Below are 24,287 nucleotides of genomic sequence, written 5' to 3'. Positions count from 1 at the left end.
TGACGAAAAATTCAGTAAGGTGACGAAAAAAAAAAAAAAAAAAACTTTGACAATCCCTATATGACCGCTTTCGCTAGCTACGCTAGCAGCGGTCATAATAAGAAGATCATCAACCCAGACTATCAGTATGATTTTCTCACCTCCAGTTTGTTTACTGTAAACACAATGGTCAGCAGGATTTTGAATAAAATCATTTTGAATCAGAAAATCATCTAGCATTTTATTCCAATTCCGCCCTGACTGTTTCAAACCATAAAGTGATTTGTTAAGTCTACAGACAAGCCTCTCACTTGTTTCTGACTTGACCTCAAATCCTTCTGGCTGTTCCATGTATAATTCAGTGTCAATAGGGGCGTGCAAATATGCAGTCTTTACATCCATTTGATGCAGTTCTAAACCATATTGAGCTGCAATTTGCATTAAGCTACGTATTGATGTCATGTCAGCAGTTGGAGAAAAAGTTTCTTTATAATCAATGCCTGCAACTTGACTATACCCTTTCGCCACATACCGAGCTTTGTATGTTGTTCCAACTGGGTTTTCCTTCACTGTGTAGACCCATCTACCCCCCACTATATTTTTACCTTCAGGTAGTGTTGTAAGGGTAAACGTATCATTCTCCTTAAGAGAGTTCATCTCCTCCTGCATGGCCTTTTTCCACAATTCTGACTCTGGTGAGCTTATAGCCTCCTTTAGAGTGTGGGGTACATCACATGCAACTCTATAACAATAATCAATACTGGTCATCATCACATTTTATTCCACACTCATAATCCCTCAAATACTGTGGAGGCCTCTTCTCTCTCTGTGGATAACGCCTGCTCTCAACACTTTCCCTTTCACCTGTGTTGGGGCTTGGGTCACACGTTTCAGATTTTATGTCCTGGGAATTTATTAATTCTATTATCTCGGGTTTTGGTAGGTGAGTTTCAGCGCTCTCCCTACGCACATCATCTTCACACATTAACTGATCTGTCTGAGTGTGGCATTCTGTCCCACTCTTTGTGAGAAACTCCACCAACCTGCTTTTGTTCACTTTTCCTGAGTCTGGATAGAAAACTAGATATGCAGGGCTATTCTTGTCATAACCAATGAAAATCCCTTTTTCACATCGAGAGTCTAACTTTTTCTTGTTCTGTTTGTATGCATAGCACTTTGACCCAAATATTTTCATTCTTGAAAGATCAGGCTTCTTTCCAGTCAGCATATAGTATGGGGTCTGTCCTACACGTCTGTTATAACATCTGTTGCGAATAGCAGCTGCAGTCTGGATTGCATACGTCCATAACATTTTTGGTAAGCTACTCTCGATTAACATACACCTTGCCATGTCAAGCAAAGTTCTCCAGCTCCTCTCAGCTGTCCCATTCTGATGGGGTGAATAGGGAGCTGAGGTTTCGTGTCTAATTGCATTTTTACTGAGCAGGGACTGAAATTCCCTGGATGTAAACTCGGTGCCATTATCAGATCTCATACATTTAATTTTACCATAAGGTGAAACATCAGCAATGAACTTCTCTGTTCCTTTGACTGTATCACTCTTTGCTCTCAAAAAATATGTAAATATTGCACCTGAATAGTCATCAGTAAATGCCAAGATATATCTGAAACCATCTTTTGCTATCGGCTCCATAGGTCCAGCTAAGTCTGTGTGCACAAGTCCAAGGGGAACTTTTGCTTTTTCATCTGCCTCCCTGTTCCTGCTCTGAACAAATTTACCCTGTGTGCACACTTCACATTTTAGATTAGACATTTCAGTTCTACCTTTGATTTTCATCCCCTTTGTAACATTTTCCAGCTTCAACACATCCTCATAATTACAGTGACCGAGAATTTCATGCCATGTGTGGATATTATAACATCCATGACATTGATCAACATCATCTGTAACAGTGCTTAAATAGAACAGTCTATCATACACCTGGATGTCAAATGTTACACCGTTCTTATGAACAAGTCTGTTCTGACCTTCTTTGAAAATGATCGTCGCTCCCTGTGACGTCGCTGCCTTGACTGAGAAGATGTCCTGTGGAAAAGATGGGACGTACAGCGCCCCCATAAGCATCGTTTCCACCACTCGACCTTTGTTGTCTCTCAGGCGAATTTTGGCCGTACCTTTCCTCAAGGCGATACCGCTGGTCCTCTCTCCATCAGCCAGCTCTAGGATGTGCTTGTGTGGCTCAAAACTTTTGTCAAAATCCTTGAACTGTGTGATGTCCCGGATGATATGCGACGTGGCTCCTGTATCAACCATGAGGCCTTTTTCCTTCACTCCGCTGACCAGGACGGCATCCACTTGGCCCACCTTAAAAGCAAAGGTGTGGTCCTCCTCATCCACCACCCGCTTCGCGTTGTCCCGCTTTCTCCGCCTGCAATTCACATCCCTGTGCGTGGAACTCTTGCAAAGATGACACCACTGTCGCTGTTCTCTATGCTCGCCCGTAGCAGAAGTGCACTCCACAGCCTTATGTCCCTTCTGTCCGCAGTTAAAACAGGTCAGTTTCATGTTCCACCCGTCTCTTGCTTTCACCTTCATCACGCAGTCATCCTCTGAGCAAGCAGCACTAAACTTTTCTGTGCTCTCATAGCTCCTCAGCTTTGTTTTAAACTCCGTGAAAGTTATCGTTTCATCCCTTTGGGTTATGTGGATGGAAAATGGCTTAAAAGAGTCCGGTAGGCCCTTCAGAACCATTGCGATCAACAAGCCATCACTTAAAGTCTCTTCCGCATTTCTCAAAGCTGTAATAGCGGTCTCTGCGCGAATGACATAATCTGTGACGCTCTCATTGACAGCTTTCTGGAGAGACGTAAGCTCTGTGTATAAGCTGATCACTCGTGGTTTCCCTTTACTAGCATAGTGTTCTCTCAGAATCTTCAGCGCCTTTCTTCCATCATCCGCTGCATCTCTCATCACAAGGGAAAGGCTTTTATCATCCAACAGCTGAATCAGTTCTGCATACGCGTCCTCATTTTTCTCTGCGTCTTCTTCTGCACCGTCATCATCAGGTGGTTCGCTCAGTATGGTGTTCTTCAAACTGAGCAGACGCAGGTGCGCCAGAAAGTTAGTTTCCCACAGTTCATAATTTTTCTCATCCCCGTCAAAACATAAACGGTTCCACCGGCTTCCAAGCTCCTTCCTGGGCCCATAACCTGTTGAAGCTGCCATCGTAACATAAAGGGTAGAAAGCCGACTAAAACATGACGGAGGAATAAACTCACGTAGCCATCGGGTTTCGTTTAACTGGCGTGCATACACTCACAGGGGCATGCAGTCATTTATTAAATTGCAACACCTGAACAGCCGAAATGAATGAACCACACCCCTTAGACTCACACCCCCTTAGACAACAGTCATAATAAGAGCACATTCAAGGTCACCAATGTTCAACAGTATGCAAACACCACGTGAGCGGTCACTACGGGAACCAGAAAGTGTCCGACTTCACATCTCCGTTTGCAGCTCCTCCCCGCCTGCACGCGGCTACTCTCGCCGATCGGATACATCCAGAGCCATATAGAGAGAAAGAGTTGCGACACTCTTTGATGTCGCCGCTATGGCTGTCACGTGGTTCATGTAAGCCCCAATAGTTCCAAAACATACGCTGGCTGTCATGTTCTTCTATGGGACAGACAGCAGCGATTGCATTATTGAACGGTAAATATAAAATAAAACACACACCCAAGTACTTTTTCAACTGTTATTGCATTATTGCATTTTGTTAATGTCAGTTTTGCATTTGGAGAGGCAGGGTGACAACGAAATACTGTATATTACTAATTACTTAGATAAGTTTTAGGCTATATTTTTGGAGGGAAAAGCTTAGTGTTCATGTTCGCATGGGTAGCAACTTTTATTTAATTGAATTTTTGGGATATTCTAACTTTTCATTATGTGACGTGTTGGCTGAGTTTGAGTGGTGAATGCTGCGCGTCGAGTTGTTCCAGAGGTAACGTAAGTTTCTGAAATATCGACCTCTTTTGAATTGTCAACTGTCTATATTGTAAAAAGTTGCTATAAAGGTGGTAGCGATTCATTACCGAACTAATTAGATGCTACCTTCACAGCTGGCGAAGTCGCGCTAGCTAACTAGCAAGCAGGCAATGCTAGAAAATTGGTTGAAACAACCAAGATAAAATATAAATAATTACGCTGTGCATATACAAATGAAGACCAGTATAAGCATCGCAAAGTGACAATTCAAAAGAGTGGTCCAACCATAGACTGTAAAAAAGATGGACGACGCCCCTTCGCTCTCTTCCATTGATGAGAACTGAAGCCGCCAGAGTCCCGATATGGCGCTGACATATTGGAACTTGAGTCTGCGCAGTAGCGATCTCGGGACCAGACCTGCGCAGTAGTGAGCAGGAAGTAAAGCCGCGAAATCAACGCTCCGCCCTCACTCGCCTCAGGGAAAGTGCATTCTGCATACTTTTTTAAAAATGTATTGCAGTACGACAAGAGGCTTGTTAAAATAAAGTAAACAATCTCCTCAGTCCTCCGAAGATCCCGAAAAAATGTCCGTTGGTGCTTCAGTGACTACTTCGCTCAGAGAACCTGTCAATCACAGCTGTCAATCATGACGTTACACCACCGCATCACGTAACTAACTAAAAACCAACTTATTTTTGAAACAGACACTTGAACTTACATCAGCGTGATAAAAACGAGTAATGGCGGCGCCCTGTACGGCAGCGGCTACTCCAGCTCCCAGTAACGATGCACGTTTTATGTTAAATTTGTCGTCTGAATCGTCCCAGTCTTGTACGAGAAAAGTCTACAACAGAAGCCAACTACTTGGACTACGAAACTCAAATTTTTTAAGCGATCTTTCCGGAGTTATGTTTGCTCTGGAACACAAAGCACTTGACCAGCTGGGCATCCTACACCAGCAAGACCCAGAGGCCTGCAAAGCAGCGGACTCCCCCCCCCTACACTGGCCGATGCTGGAGGCGACGCAAGCGGTGGGGGAGACCTAGCATGAGTCACAAGTGGTGTGCTAGACTTAGCAAGCGAGGCAGTCGAGCGGGCATCAGTGCAAGGCTAAAAGCCAAACCGAACAGACCTGCACTTCCTTCGATTCTACTTTCCAACGTTCGTTCGCTGGAAAACAAAATGGACTACCTCAGATTGGATCTAATTACACAAAGGATGGTGAAGGATTGCAGCGCCATCGTCCTCACCGAGATATGGCTTAACCACACTGTTCCAGACAACGCCATTCAGGTGGATGGACTAACAATATTCAGGGCAGACAGAAGCCATGCACTCACTGGTAAGCTACGAGGTGGTGGGGTAGCAATTTTCATTAATAACGATTGGTGCACTAATGTTAAAGTCATCTCAAGACACTGTTCCGAAGACATAGAATTTCTAACAGTCAAATGCCGTCCAGTATACTTCAGTAAACAAGAGAATTTTCAGCCATGACTATTACAGCCGTGTACATACCACCCAGTGCGAACACAAAAGACGCACTTTCTACATTGTATCAATCTGTGAGTTCAATGCAGGACTCAAACCCGGACTCTGCCTGTATAATCGCGGGCGATTTCAATCAGGCCAAATTGAAGACAGTACTCCCACACTTTCATAAATATGTGGACTTTGCAACCAGGGGTGAAAACATTCTAGACCAGGTCTATTCCAACATCAAACAGGCATACAGAGCTGTTCCACACCCCCACCTGGGAAACTCGGACCATCTTTCTGTTATGCTAATGCCATCTTACAGGCCACTGCTGGTGAGGAACAAACCATCTGTGAAGCGGATTAGAACTTGGCCAGAGGGGGCTACCTCAGCGCTCCAGGACGGTTTTGACTGCACAGATTAGACTGTTTTTAGGAAGGCTGCCACTTCCAACCAGCATGTCAATATAACTGAATACATTGAGTCTGTGATGGGATACATATCCAAATGCATGGAAGATGTGACCGTCGTAAAACACATCACCACAAGGGCAAACAACAAACCATGGTTCACCAGGGAGGTATGTGAGCTCCTAAAAGCACGGAATGCGGCTTTCAAGTCTGGAGACAAAGAGGCCCTCAGAACTGCCAGGGCCAACCTGAACCGAGGCCTGAGAGCAGCAAAGCATGCCTATGGTCAAAAAATCCAGTTGCACTTCACTGATACAAAAGACCCTAGACACCTATGGCAAGGCATCCAGTCAGTAAAGGACTACAGGCCTACACCCTTACCGTGCGAGGACAGCACAGACTTTCTAAACTCACTCAATTCAGTCTTCAGCCGTTTTGAGGAAAACAACAACACCACTCCGACAAAAGCTCTACACTGCCTGGACAATGCAACTCTTCAACTTGACCCTGCCGATGTGCGGAGGACTCTTCAAAGGGTGAACTCCAGGAAGGCTGCTGGTCCTGATAATATACCTGGGCGTGTGCTTAGAGACTGTGCTAACTCACTTACAGATGTTCTCACAGATATCTTTAACATCTCTCTGAGCAATGCCATCATACCAGAATGCTTTAAAGCCACTACTATCATACCGCTACCAAAGAAATCACCAGCCACAACACTGAACGACTACCGGCCTATAGCACTCACGCCCATTATGATGAAGTGCTTTGAAAGGCTGGTCAAGGCTCACATAACATCCAGCCTACCTGCCACATTTGACCCTTTCCAGTTTGCATACCGTCCCAAGCGCTCCACTGATGATGCCATAGCAACAGCACTTCACCTTAGTCTGGCTCATCTGGAGAACAAAAACAGCTGTGTGCGGATGCTGTTCATCGACTTCAGCTCTGCCTTCAATACAGTTATCCCTCAACACCTGGTGAATAAACTCAGTGCTGTAGGCATCAGCACCCCACCTTGCAACTGGCTACTAGACTTTCTCACCAACAGACCACAGACAGTAAGAGTTGGCAAAAACTCTTCACAGACCACCATCATGAACACTGGGGTCCCTCAAGGATGTGTGTTGAGTCCTCTGCTGTTTACACTGATGACTCATGACTGTTGTGCCAGATACAACTCAAACCACATCATCAAGTTTGCAGATGACACGACAGTGGTGGGTCTCATCAGCAACGATGATGACTCGGCATACAGAGATGAGGTACACCAACTCATCAATTGGTGTGACATTAACAATTTACATCTCAATGTTAATAAAACAAAGGAAATAACTGTGGACTTCAGGAAAAATCACAGGCCACACACACCCCTCACCATCAATGGCAGCGCTGTAGAATCAGTGAAAAGCACCAAGTTCCTGGGGGTGCACATCACTGATGACCTGTCATGGTCTACCAACACCACCTCCCTTGTCAAGAAAGCTCAGCAATGCCTCCACTTATTATGCAGGATGACAAGAGCCAACCTCCGCCCACTGGCACTCACTACCTTCTACAGGGGTGCCATTGAGAGCATCCTCACCAGCAGTCTCTCAGTCTGGTATGGTAGCTGCTCTGTTGCTGACCGGAAAGCTCTACAGAGGGTGGTGAGGTCAGCTGAGAAGATCACCAGATCAGCCCAACCATCCATCCAGGACATATACCCATCCTGCTGCCACAATAGAGCCACCAATATCATCAAAGACTCCACCCACCCCACACACAAACTGTTCACCCTCCTACCATCTGGCAAGCGCTACAGCAGTATGCGTTGCAGGACTACCAGACTCAGCAATAGCTTTTTCCCACAAGCCATCAGACTGCTCAACTCACTCATGAAAACTGGATTATAACACTCCCCCTCCCCCCTTCCCCCCACAACCCACACACACAAAGACCTGTGAGACTGTGGAAAAGGCATACTCAATGTTTGCAAAATACTCACATGCACATATGCCAATATCTCCTTGCACGAATGTAACAAGTTTACTAAACTTATTTATCTCCATGCTGCTACTTGCACGTTGCCATATTGCACTTTATATTGCACTACAGTATAATACCTTAACCTGACTATATTCTGAAACTCTGTGATAGTCTGGTAACTGTAAGCTAACTGTAAGCTCACTGTAGGCCATATGCTATATGTTGATCTGTCTATCTGTTGAATATCTATTTGCACTTGTTTAGTGGTGTCTTATGTTTAGCCGTATGATTAGTTTATGCTTAGTATGTGTCAAATCTTGTTTTAATATTGTACATTGGAGTATGGGAGAAACGCAATTTCAGTCTGCTGTGTAATGTACTGTTGCATGGTTTGATTGACAATAAAGTTGACTTGACTTGACTTGACTTTTAGAATATTTGATTGAATGCTGAATGTTGCGCTTGTTCAATTTAATAAAATTAAAACTTTAATTGTGATCATTAAAATAATTGAATATTAAATATTTAGTGGCCAAGTTTTGCTCATTTATATATATATTATATAGCGATAGTTCATTCTAAGTTTACTCAAGTGGAAGAATGTGACTAATAAACTTAGGCCTACTAGCACTATGCATTACATTTTGAAAAAGAAGTAATTATCTTAATATCAAAACCTTAAATTTCCTCTGTACTCAATGATAAATACATTTCTGACCGTTGGAACGAACCATACAAAATAGAAAATCGCATTCATGACGATTTATGGTGATTTTATTTCCGTTAGACCTTTGCCTACATTGACTGATGCATTAAAGAGGAGGGGCTCCCCTGTTCCAAGATGGCGACTCTATTGACGCATTCGTTCCAATGAACTGCCGTAGCCCAGGCGACATCTATATCTATGCTGCAGTCAGACCTATCTCCATGAACCATGCGGACTCACGAGATCGCCCTCCAGCGGCGAACCATTGAACAAGTGTCTAAGGGTTTTACGGTTTTACCTGATCTCTGATCAGTTTTATACATTTGTAGATGTTTTAAAGTGAAAAAGTAGTTAATAGTCTCTTATTGACCTGTTTAGCTGAGCCATGGAACAAACAAAACATGCCCTGAAAATTGATTACACCGGCCCGGCACTTGATATTTAATCTTATTAGATGATAGTTATTTTCATAGATTTAACGTTCAATAAAACATTTGCAATGGGTTTGTAAAAGGTGTTTTATGCATGTTTGGAATGAGTTTGTGTTGCATTTACACCGTTCTGGCAAGTAGCCTATAGGGGTCACCAGAGTGCCGCGTTTCGAACGCTTCGAAACGGTGAATCATTTCGCAAAGCAAGTGGTTCAAGTGATTCGAAGCATTGAAAAGCTTCGTTTCTCCCATCAACAAATTACTGCAGTGAGTGCGAGTCTGTGTGCATTGAACACAAAGCAGATTTTTATTTATTCATTGTTTATTTATTGTTCTGTGAAGCTTTAGCACTGATTTATACTTTATCCGTTGTCCCAAACTTTTAATTTTAAACTATAAATAAATCCATCGTAAAAATCTGAATTATTACATAATCATTACAAAGAAAGAGTGAAATGAAAAGAAACAATTTTTATTTATTTTGCATAATGTTCACTCAAGATGTAATTTGTCAAATTACTCAAATAGTGTGTAAATATTTTTTAAACAGGGTCAAATCTAAAATTCTGGCAGTGAAATTAGCCTTAGCAAAACAATTGAGTTCGACAATTTTATTTCAAAAATGTTATTTTGTTACAGAATGTTCTCACAATGCACAATTTGAGATACAATGGAACTTTGACAGAAATCTCCTGCGAAATGTTTATACAATGTTAGATATTGTTAGTAGACAGATTAAATCAATTAGTAAAAAGTGTTAAAACATTTATTTAATTATATTTAAATGTCCACGAGGCCAAAAGTTGTACCATATCACTTCTGCACAGCTAAGAAAAGTTAAAGAAAATGAATAAACTAAACTAAAAAAAAAAAAACTAAAAGCAAAAGAAGCCATAAGCCATGAAAACACACACACACACACACACACACACACACACACACACACACACACACACACACACACACACACACACACACACACACACACCAAATGTTGCTCATTTAGGCTTCACTTTGACCAATGTCACTGTGCACCCATAGAGAAGAGAGAGGATGAAGAGGGTGAGAAAGGCACAGGCCATGTTCCAGGTCTCTTCAATGGTATCCTGCACAATATATTCAGGTTTGTTCTCATTCATATATATAGCCTCTTCAAATAATGCTGTAAAATGCAAACCGAGGAAACAATAAGATCACATTTGAAAATGATGACATTTCTTAAGTTTATTGACTCAGTTATTTCCTTGATAAACTTTGGTTTCAGTGCATGAAATATTGCATACCTGATTTTTTGGAGATGTTAAGCAACTGGGTACCAGTTACATGAGTGACCCTGCATGTGTACACTTCACCAGGTGCCCAATCTGAAGGCAAGAGCTGCAGGTGACTTCGGATACTAAATTTGCCATCAGGGCCTTTTGCGGGGTTGGTGTCATTGTGGGCAGACACTTCATCCATTCCAAGCAGCCAGGTGATGTTGATAGCAGGAGGGCTGAAACCATACGCCAGACACACCAGCTCACTAGCACCCTGCAGTAGCTTTGCAGATGGAGCAGAGTGGATCAAAGAGGCTACATAAATAAATAAAAAACAGTGAGAGAAACAGATCAGATAATAGAGTATACAGAGAGGTATATGTATTGCAAATATATTCTGTTGTATTTGCCATCTTCATATTTACTGTCTTCTATATAGATAGAAAGACAGATAGATCGATCTGATGGCACCCACCGTACAAGTTCTCCAAATTTGCGATAAATGGACTTTGGGATGACTCATGAGAAACAATGCAAGAGTACACGCCTTCTCTCAACTGTGATGCAGGCAATATAAGGGCACTATGCATTGAAAAACCTCCTGAAGTGTGAGCAACCGCAGGACTGATAGTGAAGTGAGACTCATTGAATTGCTTCCCATTTAGTTGCCACTGCACAGAGATATCAGATGGGAAGAAACCGGTGATGAAGCAAAGAAGGCTAGGATTTTGTCCAGAGAGATCGCTGTCTGAGGGTCTGAGGATCCTCACAATGGGTTGTTTGGGGTCTGTGAACATTTGGCAACAATTAGTAAAGATAAAACTCTTTAACAGAAGGCTGAGAACTGTGAGTGCTTACCTCTGTTTTTTGAGATGTTCTGCTGCTGTGAGACATTAGAGCACAAATGCTTTACCTCACAGGTAAAGACAGCATATTTATTCCATTGTTTATATGAAACCTCCAACATACTTTTCTTGCTTTGAGTGCCATTGGCATGATCTATAGGCTTTTGGTCAGAGCTATTTGGATTATGAATTCCATTCTCTTTCCATTGGATGGAGAAATAATTGACATTCTGACCAACAATCAAACAGGTCAAATTCAGATGTGTGCCAGATCTCACATGATTTGAAGGACCTTGAAGGTAGACCGCTGACTGCTGACTGGAAGGTGAAATCACTGTTGGACGGTAAATTTATTTGTTAAGATATTACAGGTAAGGAAGAAACTACAACATTCTTTCATGAATTATAAGATTTTGCACAGATATATGCACCTCATTGCAATGTTATTTAAACTATGAGAGAGAGAGAGAGAGAGAGAGAGAGAGAGAGAGAGAGAGAGAGAGAGAGAGAGAGAGAGAGAGAGAGAGAGAGTCACATATGGCGTGTTTACCTGCACAAATACTGGTGCTTTTATTAGCACTTTTCCCACTGGGTTCATCGACAATTTGACAGGTGTAAGTGACCCCTTGATCCCACTCTTGCTGTGGCACCAATATCTCACTGTCCACTTTCACAGAGCCATTTTCCATCATTGAGACCTCTAAAGCTTTGTCAGGTTTCTCCGTAGAGTTTGAAAACCACTTGATCTTCAGGTCAAATCCTTTTCCAGAACACAGCAGTCTTTGTGGCTCTGAACTAGATTGATCCACACTGGGAACAACAACAAGCTCTATGGTAGGATCATCTAAGGGGAACAAAAGTTGTCAAATATCCAGTGAAGAAAACATAATACATCCATATATTAGTAAAATTCATTTCAATCCATGAATTAATGTCTCCAATATAATTCATGATAACACATTACAAGAAGGTTTCAATTGCTTATAGTTTACATGAACTAACAATAAAAAATAAGTATACAGCATTTGCTAATATTAGTTTATGCTAATCTCAACATTTTCTTATATATTTTTTAAGATCAAAAGTTGTATCTGTTAACATTATGCACTGTGAACTATCATGGACATGTTATTAACTAAAATAAACAAAGGTGAATACGTTTTGTAAAAACATAGTGTAGTGAATGTAAGGCCAACTCTAGGTGATTCATACTCGGAAATTGTCCTCTGCATTTAACCCATCCAAGTTAGTGCACACACATTAGGAGCAGTGAGTTGTGAACACACACACACCCGGACCAGTGCTATATTGATGTATTTTTCTAAATGTCAAATGTTAACAAACAAGACCTTTTTTGTACAGAGTTACCGATTAAATGTTCCCTACCAAAAAGGTTTCCAGCAGGATCTGATGGCCAGATTTTGAAGGGTCTGTGAACTTCGCAGGTAAAGCTGTTTCCCTTCTTCTGGTGCTCACTAGGGATTGCAGAATGTGTGGTCAGGAACCAACTGTTTTCAGAAGGGGTCCAGTCCACACAAGTGAAATCTGAGATAGCAGTACTGTTGGCCTGGAAGTTGATGCAGACCTCACCAGAGGGGAGATCTTTTACAACACACTCCAGCAAAGCAGTGCCTGACTGAGATGATTTCCTCCTGATCATCACTACAGGATCCTTCTTCATATCATCTGAAGATCAAACATACATTTTAATACACAATATGTGGTTTTCAGAACCTAAATTGTCACACTTGATCAGTGCAAAAAAAAAAAAAAACTTACCAGCTTGAATTGTTTTGCTCTCTTCTGGGAAACATGGATGTTTAGCAGTACAAACAATGGTCGTCAGTTTCAACCACTCGTCTCTCGACAAAGTCAAGTTGCTCACAATTGTATTGAGAAGGTCTTTAGAAGCCCTGGTGCCGTTTTCACTGGTGCCGTCTGCCAACCATAACACTTCAGTGTTGTGTGGTGCTTCAACAATACAAGAAATTGTGACTTCGTTCTCCTTCAAAATGTCTCTGATATGGGCTCTCTTTACTGAAGGTTTGAACACAGACTTTGCTGTAAATGTGAAATTAATAAAGTTAGATTCATAGAATGATGATGCTTATATAATAATTATACTGTCATATATGATTCATCTTCATTTTTTTTTTCAACTTACCCATGCACATGTCATATTCTATCTCGATCTTTTTAGAGTTATGGCTGGCTTTACAAGTGTACTTTAGTGTACTGTTGTCTTCATATTGAGCACCGATAGATATTTGACTTATGTAAGTAAAGGTTTTCTCCACTTTACCAGTGGTCTGCAACATTTTATTTTTAGAAGCACTGACAGGCTTATCTCCACTAAGCCATTGTACAGTAAGTTTCTCTGGGTAATAATCCTTCAACTGGCACTGCAAAACGATGCTATCACCTTCCTCTCTACTCAGCAGAGCAATAGTGGGAGGAGTGACACGTTGTACTATTGAAAGAAAGAAAGAATCAATTAACTTGCAATGTGGTTTAAACAGAACATATAAGAGGTACAAAGTTTATGAAAATCTTAATCAATCATACGAATACTAGTCTTTTTCAATAAATTAAAATAGACAAAATAATGATACGCCCTGTTCATGCTTCAGTGGGTGGTTATTTACATCATGAGAGTTTTTAAAGTTGCAGATACTGGAATAGAAAAAAAAGATGGACAGAAAAGGAAATGAAAAAACATGCTTCAGAAAACAAGGCGAATAGCAGATGGAAGCGTTAAGTAACAGTCAAGCTGAAATAGCAACCAAAAGCAGAACTGAAACCCATCTGCATCTTTGAGACAGGGTTTAGCACATCTGCACAGGAAAGACACCTTTCCATTTACATAAAATTACTCTCCTGTTATGCAATTTATGTTTTAATATACTTTGCAGCATGAAATTTCACACTTACAAATATTCACACAAAGATGCCGTGCTTCAGTCACCCAATGAACAAAGTCTTGCATATTTGGAGAAAATTAAGGATTGGATTTAAGAAATGTATGTGCAGTTTATTATATTCAAAAAAGAAGAAAATAATTCAAAACCTAGTGGCAGTGTATATAAACATTTTTAGAGCAACATTAGTTTATCATGCAAATCAGTGTTTTTCCTTTTGATGTAAAAAAAATACAAGAGAAGTCAAATCGTTTCTGTCTTTTATTAAAGTAAAATCTAAAAACAAACAAACTGCACAATCACATATTTACAAAAAAAAAAAAAAAAAAGAAAAAGAATAACTGTCATAGTCTTAAAGCTGTTCTTCTGAAAGGCCTTGCATCATGTCCTTAAAGGGATCTTTCATTTCACCTGAAAGTATAATTTGACACCAATTACAGCAATGAAAACAATTTCTGTTTAACATGCATATATCAATAAAATAAATGTCAATAAAAAAACAAAGACAATTTTTTTTGCTTCATCTTTCTCCAAATGATAACCAACTCAAATGCTCCTATAAAATCTTGTCTCATGTTTATCCTCAATTGAAAATTAGCTAGACAAAGTCTAAAAGTGTATACCTTAACAAAAGTAGCTCCTATGCTGTAGAACAAGGTGATGAGGAAAAGGAAAACAAAGGTTACAGCAGTGTTTGAATTGCCACTGTCATCTGTATCAATGGGTTCAGACAGGGGATGCTCTATCCACACGATCCACGCTGCAGAAACCAACAAGAACACATTCACATTAAGACACTGTCCAACACAAGCTGAGTATAAGAGTCTGGCATATTCCTTGTGTCTGTGATGATTTTAAACTATTAAAAAAATAATAGACTAAAGGCAGGATTTTGAAGATTTTAATCAATTCACCTGTCCATCCTTATTTAAAATTAGACAGGTGGACTAAAGGCAGGAATATGCAGTACATTACATTACATTTACATTTACATTTATCTGACGCTTTTATCCAAAGCGACTTACAATTGCTATATATGTCAGAGGTCGCACACCTCTGGAGCAACTAGGGGTTAAGTGTCTTGCTCAGGGACACATTGGTGTCTCACAGTGGATTCGAACCCGGGTCTCTCACACCAAAGGCATGTGTCTTATCCATTGCGCCACACCACCCCCACAGTAAAATTAAACCAATTAGAATCTTGTGAGGGACAAAGAACCTTTAATGAACCATATTGTTTCTGAAATTTGATGATTTTTATTTATTTATCTTAACCTGCTTACTACATAATTAAATCAACTATTTAAAGAAAGGTGACCATGAATGTATCAATCAAAACGGCAAAGAAGTTGTGAATGTGTCTTGGCATGCTGAGTGTAGATGAACCGATGAGACTAAGAATTATCATTCTCTATGCCCTGAACTATAAAAAATGGAGAGCATTATGTGTCTGAGTAATCATAATATCAAACAGTTCAAATGACATACAATATACACACACCGACCAATAAGCATTTACTCTCATTATTTAGAGTTTTATGTGCCTGCTAATGGTACTTTATATATATTTTAAAGTAGCCTACTCTTAAAATGCCTCACTTCGATCTATTATTATTTTAACTGTTTAATGTTTTCATTTTTTAAATTTCAATTTATTTGGAGTGATGTTATGTTATGATGTCTTTGTGACCTTATATGCTCACATATACACAGGGACAGACACATGTAAAACTGACACGATAACAAATTAAGTGCACAGGAAATATGCTTAGTTTCTTTTTTATTAGTCTTTTACTAAATGTGATATGCATGAAAATCTCTCACAAAGCAAGAAGCCACAAACATTAAAGACGAACACACTTACAATTATGGACGTAACTCAAAAACAAAAAGAAACACAAGATGAACAAGATAGACACTCAACAAGCATCACAGGAAGACATCACATGCATAACGATCTATTCCTTGCAGGTTGCAGGGGTATTCATACTTAGATTAATTACACCTGGCTTATCAGTTTTATCAGAAATACATCTTGTCAGTACGCGCATTTTTTCATCAATGGTTTCATGGTACACTACACAACTGTAGACTGTACCACTCTTCCATTCGGAAGAATCCACTGTGATCTGACTGTAGACCGAGAAGTATTTATCATTCTGCATTGGCTGGCTAGTTATGTGCTTGTACCCATTCACAGGTTCATCATCAACAAGCCAAGACACAAACACCTCCTTGGGGTAGAAATCCTTCACATAACATGTCAGGGTCACCGTTTCCCCCTCTTTGTACTCTGGGGGTGCTAACAGGTAAACAGAGGGTCTCTTGCTTTCTTTACCTTTACCTAGTAAGACAAGATCACAATTAAGACCAGAATACTGAGTCACTCATTTTCTTCTTGTTATTATTTTTTGATAAACTTCATTGTCAATTGTAATGAAGACTGTATATAGGCCTATCAAGAGACCTTATGGAAGCAAGAACTGTGCAATATTTTACAAAAAGAGTAAAACATACCATTTTCTCTGGTGAACTTCTCCTCCTTTGGCTGTGATAGGTCTGAGTGTTCAACTGTGCACGTAAATGTTGTGCCATTGCTCCATTCTTCATAGCCTATAGGGACTTTAAGTTCCACTTTTTTACTGTTCTTGACATCTTCCTCTGATGCCTCAGCGATGATGAAATCATTTGCTTTAATCTCTATTTTTTTGAATCCTGGATTTACTCCAGAAGAGTTGCACTTCAGCTCTCCTCGTCTATTTTTCAGCATGTCTTCAAGGGAGGGGGGGACTATATTGACTGGAATATCGCACTCTTGCATAGAAGCTATGTACAAAAATCAGACATGCAACAGGTTAGAGAGAGGTAAACATATTATGAATATAGAAACATTCACAATCCTCAAGAGAAAACATACCTGTATATTGGGCCTCTCTGACTTCCTTTCCCGTCTTGTGCTCGAACTCGCACTTAATTTTGACGTCTGTGTTCGTCCATGTGTCGGCACTAATTTGAAAAATGCTTGTGGCACTATACAAGGTTACTGAGCCATTCTTCTCACTTGTGTCATAGGTGTCTATCGCATTTTTCACCTCATCATCCTGAAACCACTTAAACGAGTATGCTTTAGGTGAAAACTGCCGGGCTAAACACAAGAAGGTTGCTGTCCCATTCTCTAACTCCTTTTTTGTAGGTACTGTTAAGACGACAGTTGCAGGCTGATCTGGCGGTGGAGCTGGCAACATACAGGAGAAAGCAGAGAGGACATGAAAAGCAAGAAAGTAGTGCAACATTTAGTAGGCAAAGCACACAGATGCTCTTGAGCTTGAACGTCAATGTTAAATGTTGTAGCCTATATTTATATTTAACTTATTATTTTTTTCTTTTTCCTTTATCTTTTGTTTATAAAACAAGAAGAAATCTCATATGCCATTGTATTCCCTGGCATGAGGTCAGAGAAAAAGTATTTCTAAAGGACTAAGCATATTATGTACTTTTCTGTTCTAATGTTTTTTAGATCTTTAGCCTTGCTGTTCTCAGCTAGTGTAAAACATTTACTGTCATTAGACTTTGATAAAGGACAACTGCTTGACATGCACACAAATATAAAAGCAGGTTCATTAAAAAAGTTCAATCAATGATTTGACAAAACTAAAAGATTGTTCTAAAATGTCTCTTCAAACATGAGCCTCCTCAAAGAAAATCATCAATCTTGACCCAACAGCAATACAATAGAGAGGGACACATGAAGTAGCTACATTGTCAAATGTAAAATGTTAGACATTTCAGGGATGTAACTTGGACTATATCAACAGCAAATTTGCTGCAGTCTTGCATAGAATCTATGTACAAAAATCAGACATGCAACAGATTTAGAGAGAGGTAAACATCTTATGAATAAAGAAACATTCACAATCCTCAAGAGAAAACATACCTGTATATTGGGCCTCTCTGACTTGCTTTCCCATCTTGTGGTCGAACTCGCACTTAACTTTGACGTCTTTGTTCTTCAATGTGTCGGCACTGATTTGAAAAATGCTTGTGGCACTATACAAGGTTACTGAGGCATTCTTCTCACTTGTTTCACGGGTGTCTATCGCATTTTTCACCTCATCATCCTGAAACCACTTAAACGAGTATGCTTTAGGCGAAAACTGCCGGGCTGAACACGAGAAGGTTGCTGTCCGACTCTCTAACTCCTTTTCTGTAGGTACTGTTAAGAAGACAGTTGCAGGCTGATCTGGAACTGGCAACATACAGGAGAAAGCAGAGAGGACATGAAAAGCAAGAAAATGCTTGCTTTTTCTCAAAATGTAATGATTAAATTTTTTATTATGTATTTTTAATCACATTTTCTTTAGGGTGACTTGTAACATCTTGTCCAGGGACTACGGATGAAAAATAGCCTTTGGCTAATTCTGGTACATTTACAGGATGTTTTTATTAATGTACAATGTCCCTTTCAAACTAAAAAAAAAATAAAAAAAATAAAAAATAGTGCAACATGCTTTATTAGGCAAAGCACACAGATGCTCTTGAGCTTGAACGTCAATGTTAAATGTTGTAGCCTATATTTATATTTAACTTATTATTCTTTTCTTTTTCCTTTATCTTTTGCTTATAAAACAAGAAGAAATCTCATATGCCATTGTATTCCCTGGCATGAGGTCAGAGAAAAAGTATTTCTAAAGGACTAAGCATATTATGTACTTTTCTGTTCTAATGTTTTTTAGATCTTTAGCCTTGCTGTTCTCAGCTAGTGTAAAACATTTACTGTCATTAGACTTTGATAAAGGACAACTGCTTGACATGCACAAAAATATAAAAGCAGGTTCATTAAAAAAGTTCAATCAATGATTTGACAAAACTAAAAGATTGTTCTAAAATGTCTCTTCAAACATGAGCCTCCTCAAAGAAAATCATCAATCTTGACCCAACAGCAATACAATAGAGAGGGACACATGCATTAGCTACATTGTCAAATGTAAAATGTTAGACATTTCAGGGATGTAACTTGGACTATATCAACAGCAATATTGCTGCAGTCTTGCATAGAAGCTATGTACAAAAATCAGACATGCAACAGATTTAGAGAGAGGTAAACATCTTATGAATAAAGAAACATTCACAATCCTCAAGAGAAAACATACCTGTATATTGGGCCTCTCTGACTTGCTTTCCCATCTTGTGGTCGAACTCGCACTTAACTTTGACGTCTGTGTTCGTCCATTTCTCGGCACTGATTTGAAAAATGCTTGTTGCACTATACAAGGTTACTGAGGCCTTCTTCTCACTTGTGTCATAGGTGTCTATCGCATTTTTCACCTCCTTACCATCCAAAAACCACTTTAACGAGTATGTTTTAGGCGAAAACTGCCGGGCTAAACACGAGAAGGTTGCTGTCCCACTCTCTAACTCCTTTTTTGTAGGTTCTGTTAAGACGACAGTTGCAGACTGTGGAGCTGGCAACATACAGGAGAAAGCAGAGAGAACATGAAAAGCAAGAAAATGCTAGCTTTTTCTCAAAATGTAATGATTCAATTTTCTATTATGTATTTTTAATCACATTTTCTTTAGGGTGACTTGTAACATCTTGTCCAGGGACTATGGATGAAAAATAGCCTTTGGCTAATTCTGGTACATTTACAGGAATGTTTTTATTAATGTACAATGTCCCTGTCAAACTAAATAAAAAAATAAAAAAATAAAAAAATAAAACAAATGGTGCAACATGCTTTATTAGGCAAAGCACACAGATGCTCTTGAGCTTGAACGTCAATGTTAAATGTTGTAGCCTATATTTATATTTAACTTATTATTTTTTTCTTTTTCCTTTATCTATTGTTTATAAAACAAGAAGAAATCTCATATGCCATTGTATTCCCTGGCATGAGGTCAGAGAAAAGTATTTCTAAAGGACTAAGCAAATTATGTACTTTTCTGTTCTAATGTTTTTTAGATCTTTAGCCTTGCTGTTCTCAGCTAGTGTAAAACATTTACTGTCATTAGACTTTGATAAAGGACAACTGCTTGACATGCACAAAAATATAAAAGCAGGTTCATTAAAAAAGTTCAATCAATGATTTGACAAAACTATAAGAGTGTGCTAAAATGTCTCTTCAAACATGAGCCTCCTCAAAGAAAATCATCAATCTTGACCCAACAGCAATACAATAGAGAGGGACACATGAAGTAGCTACATTGTCAAATGTAAAATGTTAGACATTTCAGGGATGTAACTTGGACTATATCAACAGCAATATTGCTGCAGTCTTGCATAGAATCTATGTACAAAAATCAGACATGCAACAGATTTAGAGAGAGGTAAACATCTTATGAATATAGAAACATTCACAATCCTCAAGAGAAAACATACCTGTATATTGGGCCTCTCTGACTTGCTTTCCCATCTTGTGGTCGAACTCGCACTTAATATTGACGTTTTTGTTCTTCAATGTGTCGGCACTGATTTGAAAAATGCTTGTGGCACTATACAAGGTTACTGAGGCCTTCTTCTCACTTGTTTCACGGGTGTCTATCGCATTTTTCACCTCATCATCCTGAAACCACTTAAACGAGTATGTTTTAGGCGAAAACTGCCGGGCTGAACACGAGAAGGTTGCTGTCCGACTCTCTAACTCCTTTTCTGTAGGTACTGTTAAGACGACAGTTGCAGGCTGATCTGGAACTGGCAACATACAGGAGAAAGCAGAGAGGACATGAAAAGCAAGAAAATGCTTGCTTTTTCTCAAAATGTAATGATTAAATTTTTTATTATGTATTTTTAATCACATTTTCTTTAGGGTGACTTGTAACATCTTGTCCAGGGACTACGGATGAAAAATAGCCTTTGGCTAATTCTGGTACATTTACAGGATGTTTTTATTAATGTACAATGTCCCTGTCAAACTAAATAAAACTAAATAAAAAAATAAAACAAATGGTGCAACATGCTTTATTAGGCAAAGCACACAGATGCTCTTGAGCTTGAACGTCAATGTTAAATGTTGTAGCCTATATTTATATTTAACTTATTATTTTTTTCTTTTTCCTTTATCTTTTGTTTAAAAAACAAGAAGAAATCTCATATGCCATTGTTTTCCCTGGCATGAGGTCAGAGAGAAAGTATTTCTAAAGGACTAAGCATATTATGTACTTTTCTGTTCTAATGTTTTTTAGATCTTTAGCCTTGCTGTTCTCAGCTAGTGTAAAACATTTACTGTCATTAGACTTTGATAAAGGACAACTGCTTGACATGCACAAAAATATAAAAGCAGGTTCATTAAAAAAGTTCAATCAATGATTTGACAAAACTAAAAGATTGTTCTAAAATGTCTCTTCAAACATGAGCCTCCTCAAAGAAAATCATGAATCTTGACCCAACAGCAATACAATAGAGAGGGACACATGAAGTAGCTACATTGTCAAATGTAAAATGTTAGACATTTCAGGGATGTAACTTGGACTATATCAGCAGCAATATTGCTGCAGTCTTGCATAGAAGCTATGTACAAAAATCAGACATGCAACAGATTTAGAGAGAGGTAAACATCTTATGAATAATGAAACATTCACAATCCTCAAGAGAAAACATACCTGTATATTGGGCCTCTCTGACTTGCTTTCCCATCTTGTGGTCGAACTCGCACTTAACTTTGACGTCTTTGTTCTTCAATGTGTCGGCACTGATTTGAAAAATGCTTGTGGCACTATACAAGGTTACTGAGGCCTTCTTCTCACTTGTGTCATAGGTGTCTATCGCATTTTTCACCTCCTTACCATCCAGAAACCACTTTAACGAGTATGTTTTAGGCGAAAACTGCCGGGCTATACACGAGAAGGTTGCTGTCCCACTCTCTAACTCCTTTTTTGTAGGTTCTGTTAAGACGACAGTTGCAGACTGTGGAGCTGGCAACATACAGGAGAAAGCAGAGAGGACATGAAAAGCAAGAAAATGCTTGCTTTTTCTCAAAATGTAATGATTCAATTTTCTATTATGTATTTTTAATCACATTTTCTTTAGGGTGACTTGTAACATCTTGTCCAGGGACTACGGATGAAAAATAGCCTTTGGCTAATTCTGGTACATTTACAGGAATGTTTTTATTAATATACAATGTCCCTGTCAAACTAAATAAAAAATAAATAAATAAATAAAACAAATGGTGCAACATGCTTTATTAGGCAAAACACACAGATGCTCTTGAGCTTGAACGTCAATGTTAAATGTTGTAGCCTATATTTATATTTAACTTATTATTTTGTTCTTTTTCCTTTATCTTTTGTTTATAAAACAAGAAGAAATCTCATATGCCATTGTATTCCCTTGGCATGAGGTCAGAGAAAAAGTATTTCTAAAGGACTAAGCATATTATGTACTTTTCTGTTCTAATGTTTTTTAGATCTTTAGCCTTGCTGTTCTCAGCTAGTGTAAAACATTTACTGTCATTAGACTTTGATAAAGGACAACTGCTTGACATGCACAAAAATATAAAAGCAGGTTCATTAAAAAAGTTCAATCAATGATTTGACAAAACTATAAGAGTGTGCTAAAATGTCTATTCAAACATGAGCCTCCATGAAGAAACAATATCCCCACTGCAATATACAAAACACTGAACCCAACAGCAATAACAAAGAGACACATGAAGTAGCTAAAATGCAACATGTAAAATGTTAGACATTTCAGATTTGTGACTTACCTGGTGGAGCTACTTTAGCTGATAAAGACTTAATCGAATTTGAAGCTTCACATGTGTAAGGGTTTTGAGGATTCCAGTCGCTTTTCTTCACACGCATATGGCTGATTTTGGTGTAGTCTCCGTCACTCCCGAACGCTGGATACTGCACGAAAGTATTCAGGTCTTTCTTAGTGGCATCCTTCCACTTGAAAGTGAGTGAGTCCGCAGGTGAGAAACCTCTGGCCAAGCAGCCGACGGTGAGGAACCCAGCAGAATCAGCAGAACACTGAGACAGGGCGAAGATTGACTTCGGCGGAGATGGTTGAGCTGTAGAGACATTACATCTTTCTCAGACAATAAACTACAACATAACGTAACATAGGCCTACATATACAACACTATTAGGCCATGTCAAAAGAACGAATGAACCAATGAATAAATGAATGAATGAATGAATGAATAAAAAATAAAAAATAAACTGATTGAGAATACATCGCTATCTTCGCTTTACATCAGAGTCCTGTGGCCATGTTGATAAACTGCTTAAGACTACCTTGAAAATAAGTCATCTTTTCTTCTTCTTCTTTAAGACTGGCCATAACTTTTTTTTTTTCAAAAAGTTAGTAAGACTGATTAGGCTACCCCTTGGTTAACTGTTGGTCAGTCTTAGTCGGTCGGTCGCGAAAAAACATAAAATTTCGGAATTTCAGAAAATTAGTGGAAACATTTTTTTTTCTTACACTCTTAAAAATAAAGGTTCCAAAAGGGAGTTTTCACAGCGATAGCCCTGAATAACTATTTTGGGTTCCTCAAAGAATCTTAGTGAACAGTTCTTAAAAGAAACTTTTTTTTTTCTTAGTGTGAATAACATTTTAATAGCTAAAGATTGTGCAAAGGAAAATATCCATGGACGTTAAAGGTTATTCTTGGAACCATCAATGTAATTTAAGAACCTTTATTTTTAACAGTGTATGCTCTATGTCATATAGCATATATGTACAGTCATATTTATTATCAGACATAGGCCCATAGGCTAATAAATAAAAGATTATCTAAACGAATAATAATTTATTAGGCTACTGGATAATGACTGCATAATGACTTTTCATTTTGTTTCAAATTAAACAGTTCTTGTAACTTATGAAGTGTAAATTAAAAAACAAATTTAATAAAAATTCCAACCATTAGAGAATTTTAAATAAAAGCATTGTATAGCAGTTTGTAAATCTGAACTATGAAATCATATGAAAAAAAAAAAAGAAAACGAAAAATGTATCATTAAAAAATAAATAGCCCCAAAAATACTGCAAACAAACACCCCTCGCACTTCTAAAAGTTCCGTTTTTTATTTTATTACTTTATTTTCATTGTGCTAGAAATAATTTCTTGAATAGCGGTTGTTAAACAAAAAACATTCTTTTAAATCTCCAATTGTCCTCTTCATGCATTGACAGATAAAGGCTACCTTTCTAAATCAGTAGGCTAAGCTACGTCAGTTTATTATTATTATTATTATTATTATTATTATTATTATTATTATTATTATTATATTAATATTATTTAATAATATCGGGATGCAATCAACAACTTAAAATATAACACATTATATTAGTGGATATCAGTGCATAAAGTTAAAACGAGACGTTACAGTTTAGTTAGGATTT

General features: G+C 38.7%; 1 protein-coding gene across 1 annotated transcript in view; it reads right to left on the bottom strand.

Annotated features, from left to right (window-relative positions):
- Positions 1-9,204: 9,204 nt before the first annotated feature.
- The window catches only part of LOC307154331 (uncharacterized protein), a 780,250-nt gene continuing 765,167 nt past the window's right edge, over positions 9,205-24,287 (bottom strand). Inside the window, exons 12-24 of the mRNA XM_079864168.1 lie at positions 21,539-21,850; positions 20,319-20,630; positions 19,093-19,404; positions 17,877-18,188; positions 16,860-17,177; positions 13,189-13,494; positions 12,804-13,085; positions 12,411-12,710; positions 11,575-11,868; positions 11,038-11,358; positions 10,655-10,966; positions 10,207-10,494; positions 9,205-10,085 (exon numbers count right to left, since the gene is read on the bottom strand). Coding sequence (XP_079720294.1) covers positions 9,922-10,085; positions 10,207-10,494; positions 10,655-10,966; positions 11,038-11,358; positions 11,575-11,868; positions 12,411-12,710; positions 12,804-13,085; positions 13,189-13,494; positions 16,860-17,177; positions 17,877-18,188; positions 19,093-19,404; positions 20,319-20,630; positions 21,539-21,850 — 3,833 coding nt within the window. The 3' untranslated portion in view covers positions 9,205-9,921. The remainder of the gene's footprint in view (positions 10,086-10,206; positions 10,495-10,654; positions 10,967-11,037; positions 11,359-11,574; positions 11,869-12,410; positions 12,711-12,803; positions 13,086-13,188; positions 13,495-16,859; positions 17,178-17,876; positions 18,189-19,092; positions 19,405-20,318; positions 20,631-21,538; positions 21,851-24,287) is intronic.

This window comes from Squalius cephalus, assembly GCF_949319135.1.
Source record: "Squalius cephalus genome assembly, chromosome: 1".
Classification (NCBI taxonomy): Eukaryota; Metazoa; Chordata; class Actinopteri; order Cypriniformes; family Leuciscidae; genus Squalius; species Squalius cephalus.
This window is presented reverse-complemented; position numbering and strand designations above follow the sequence as displayed.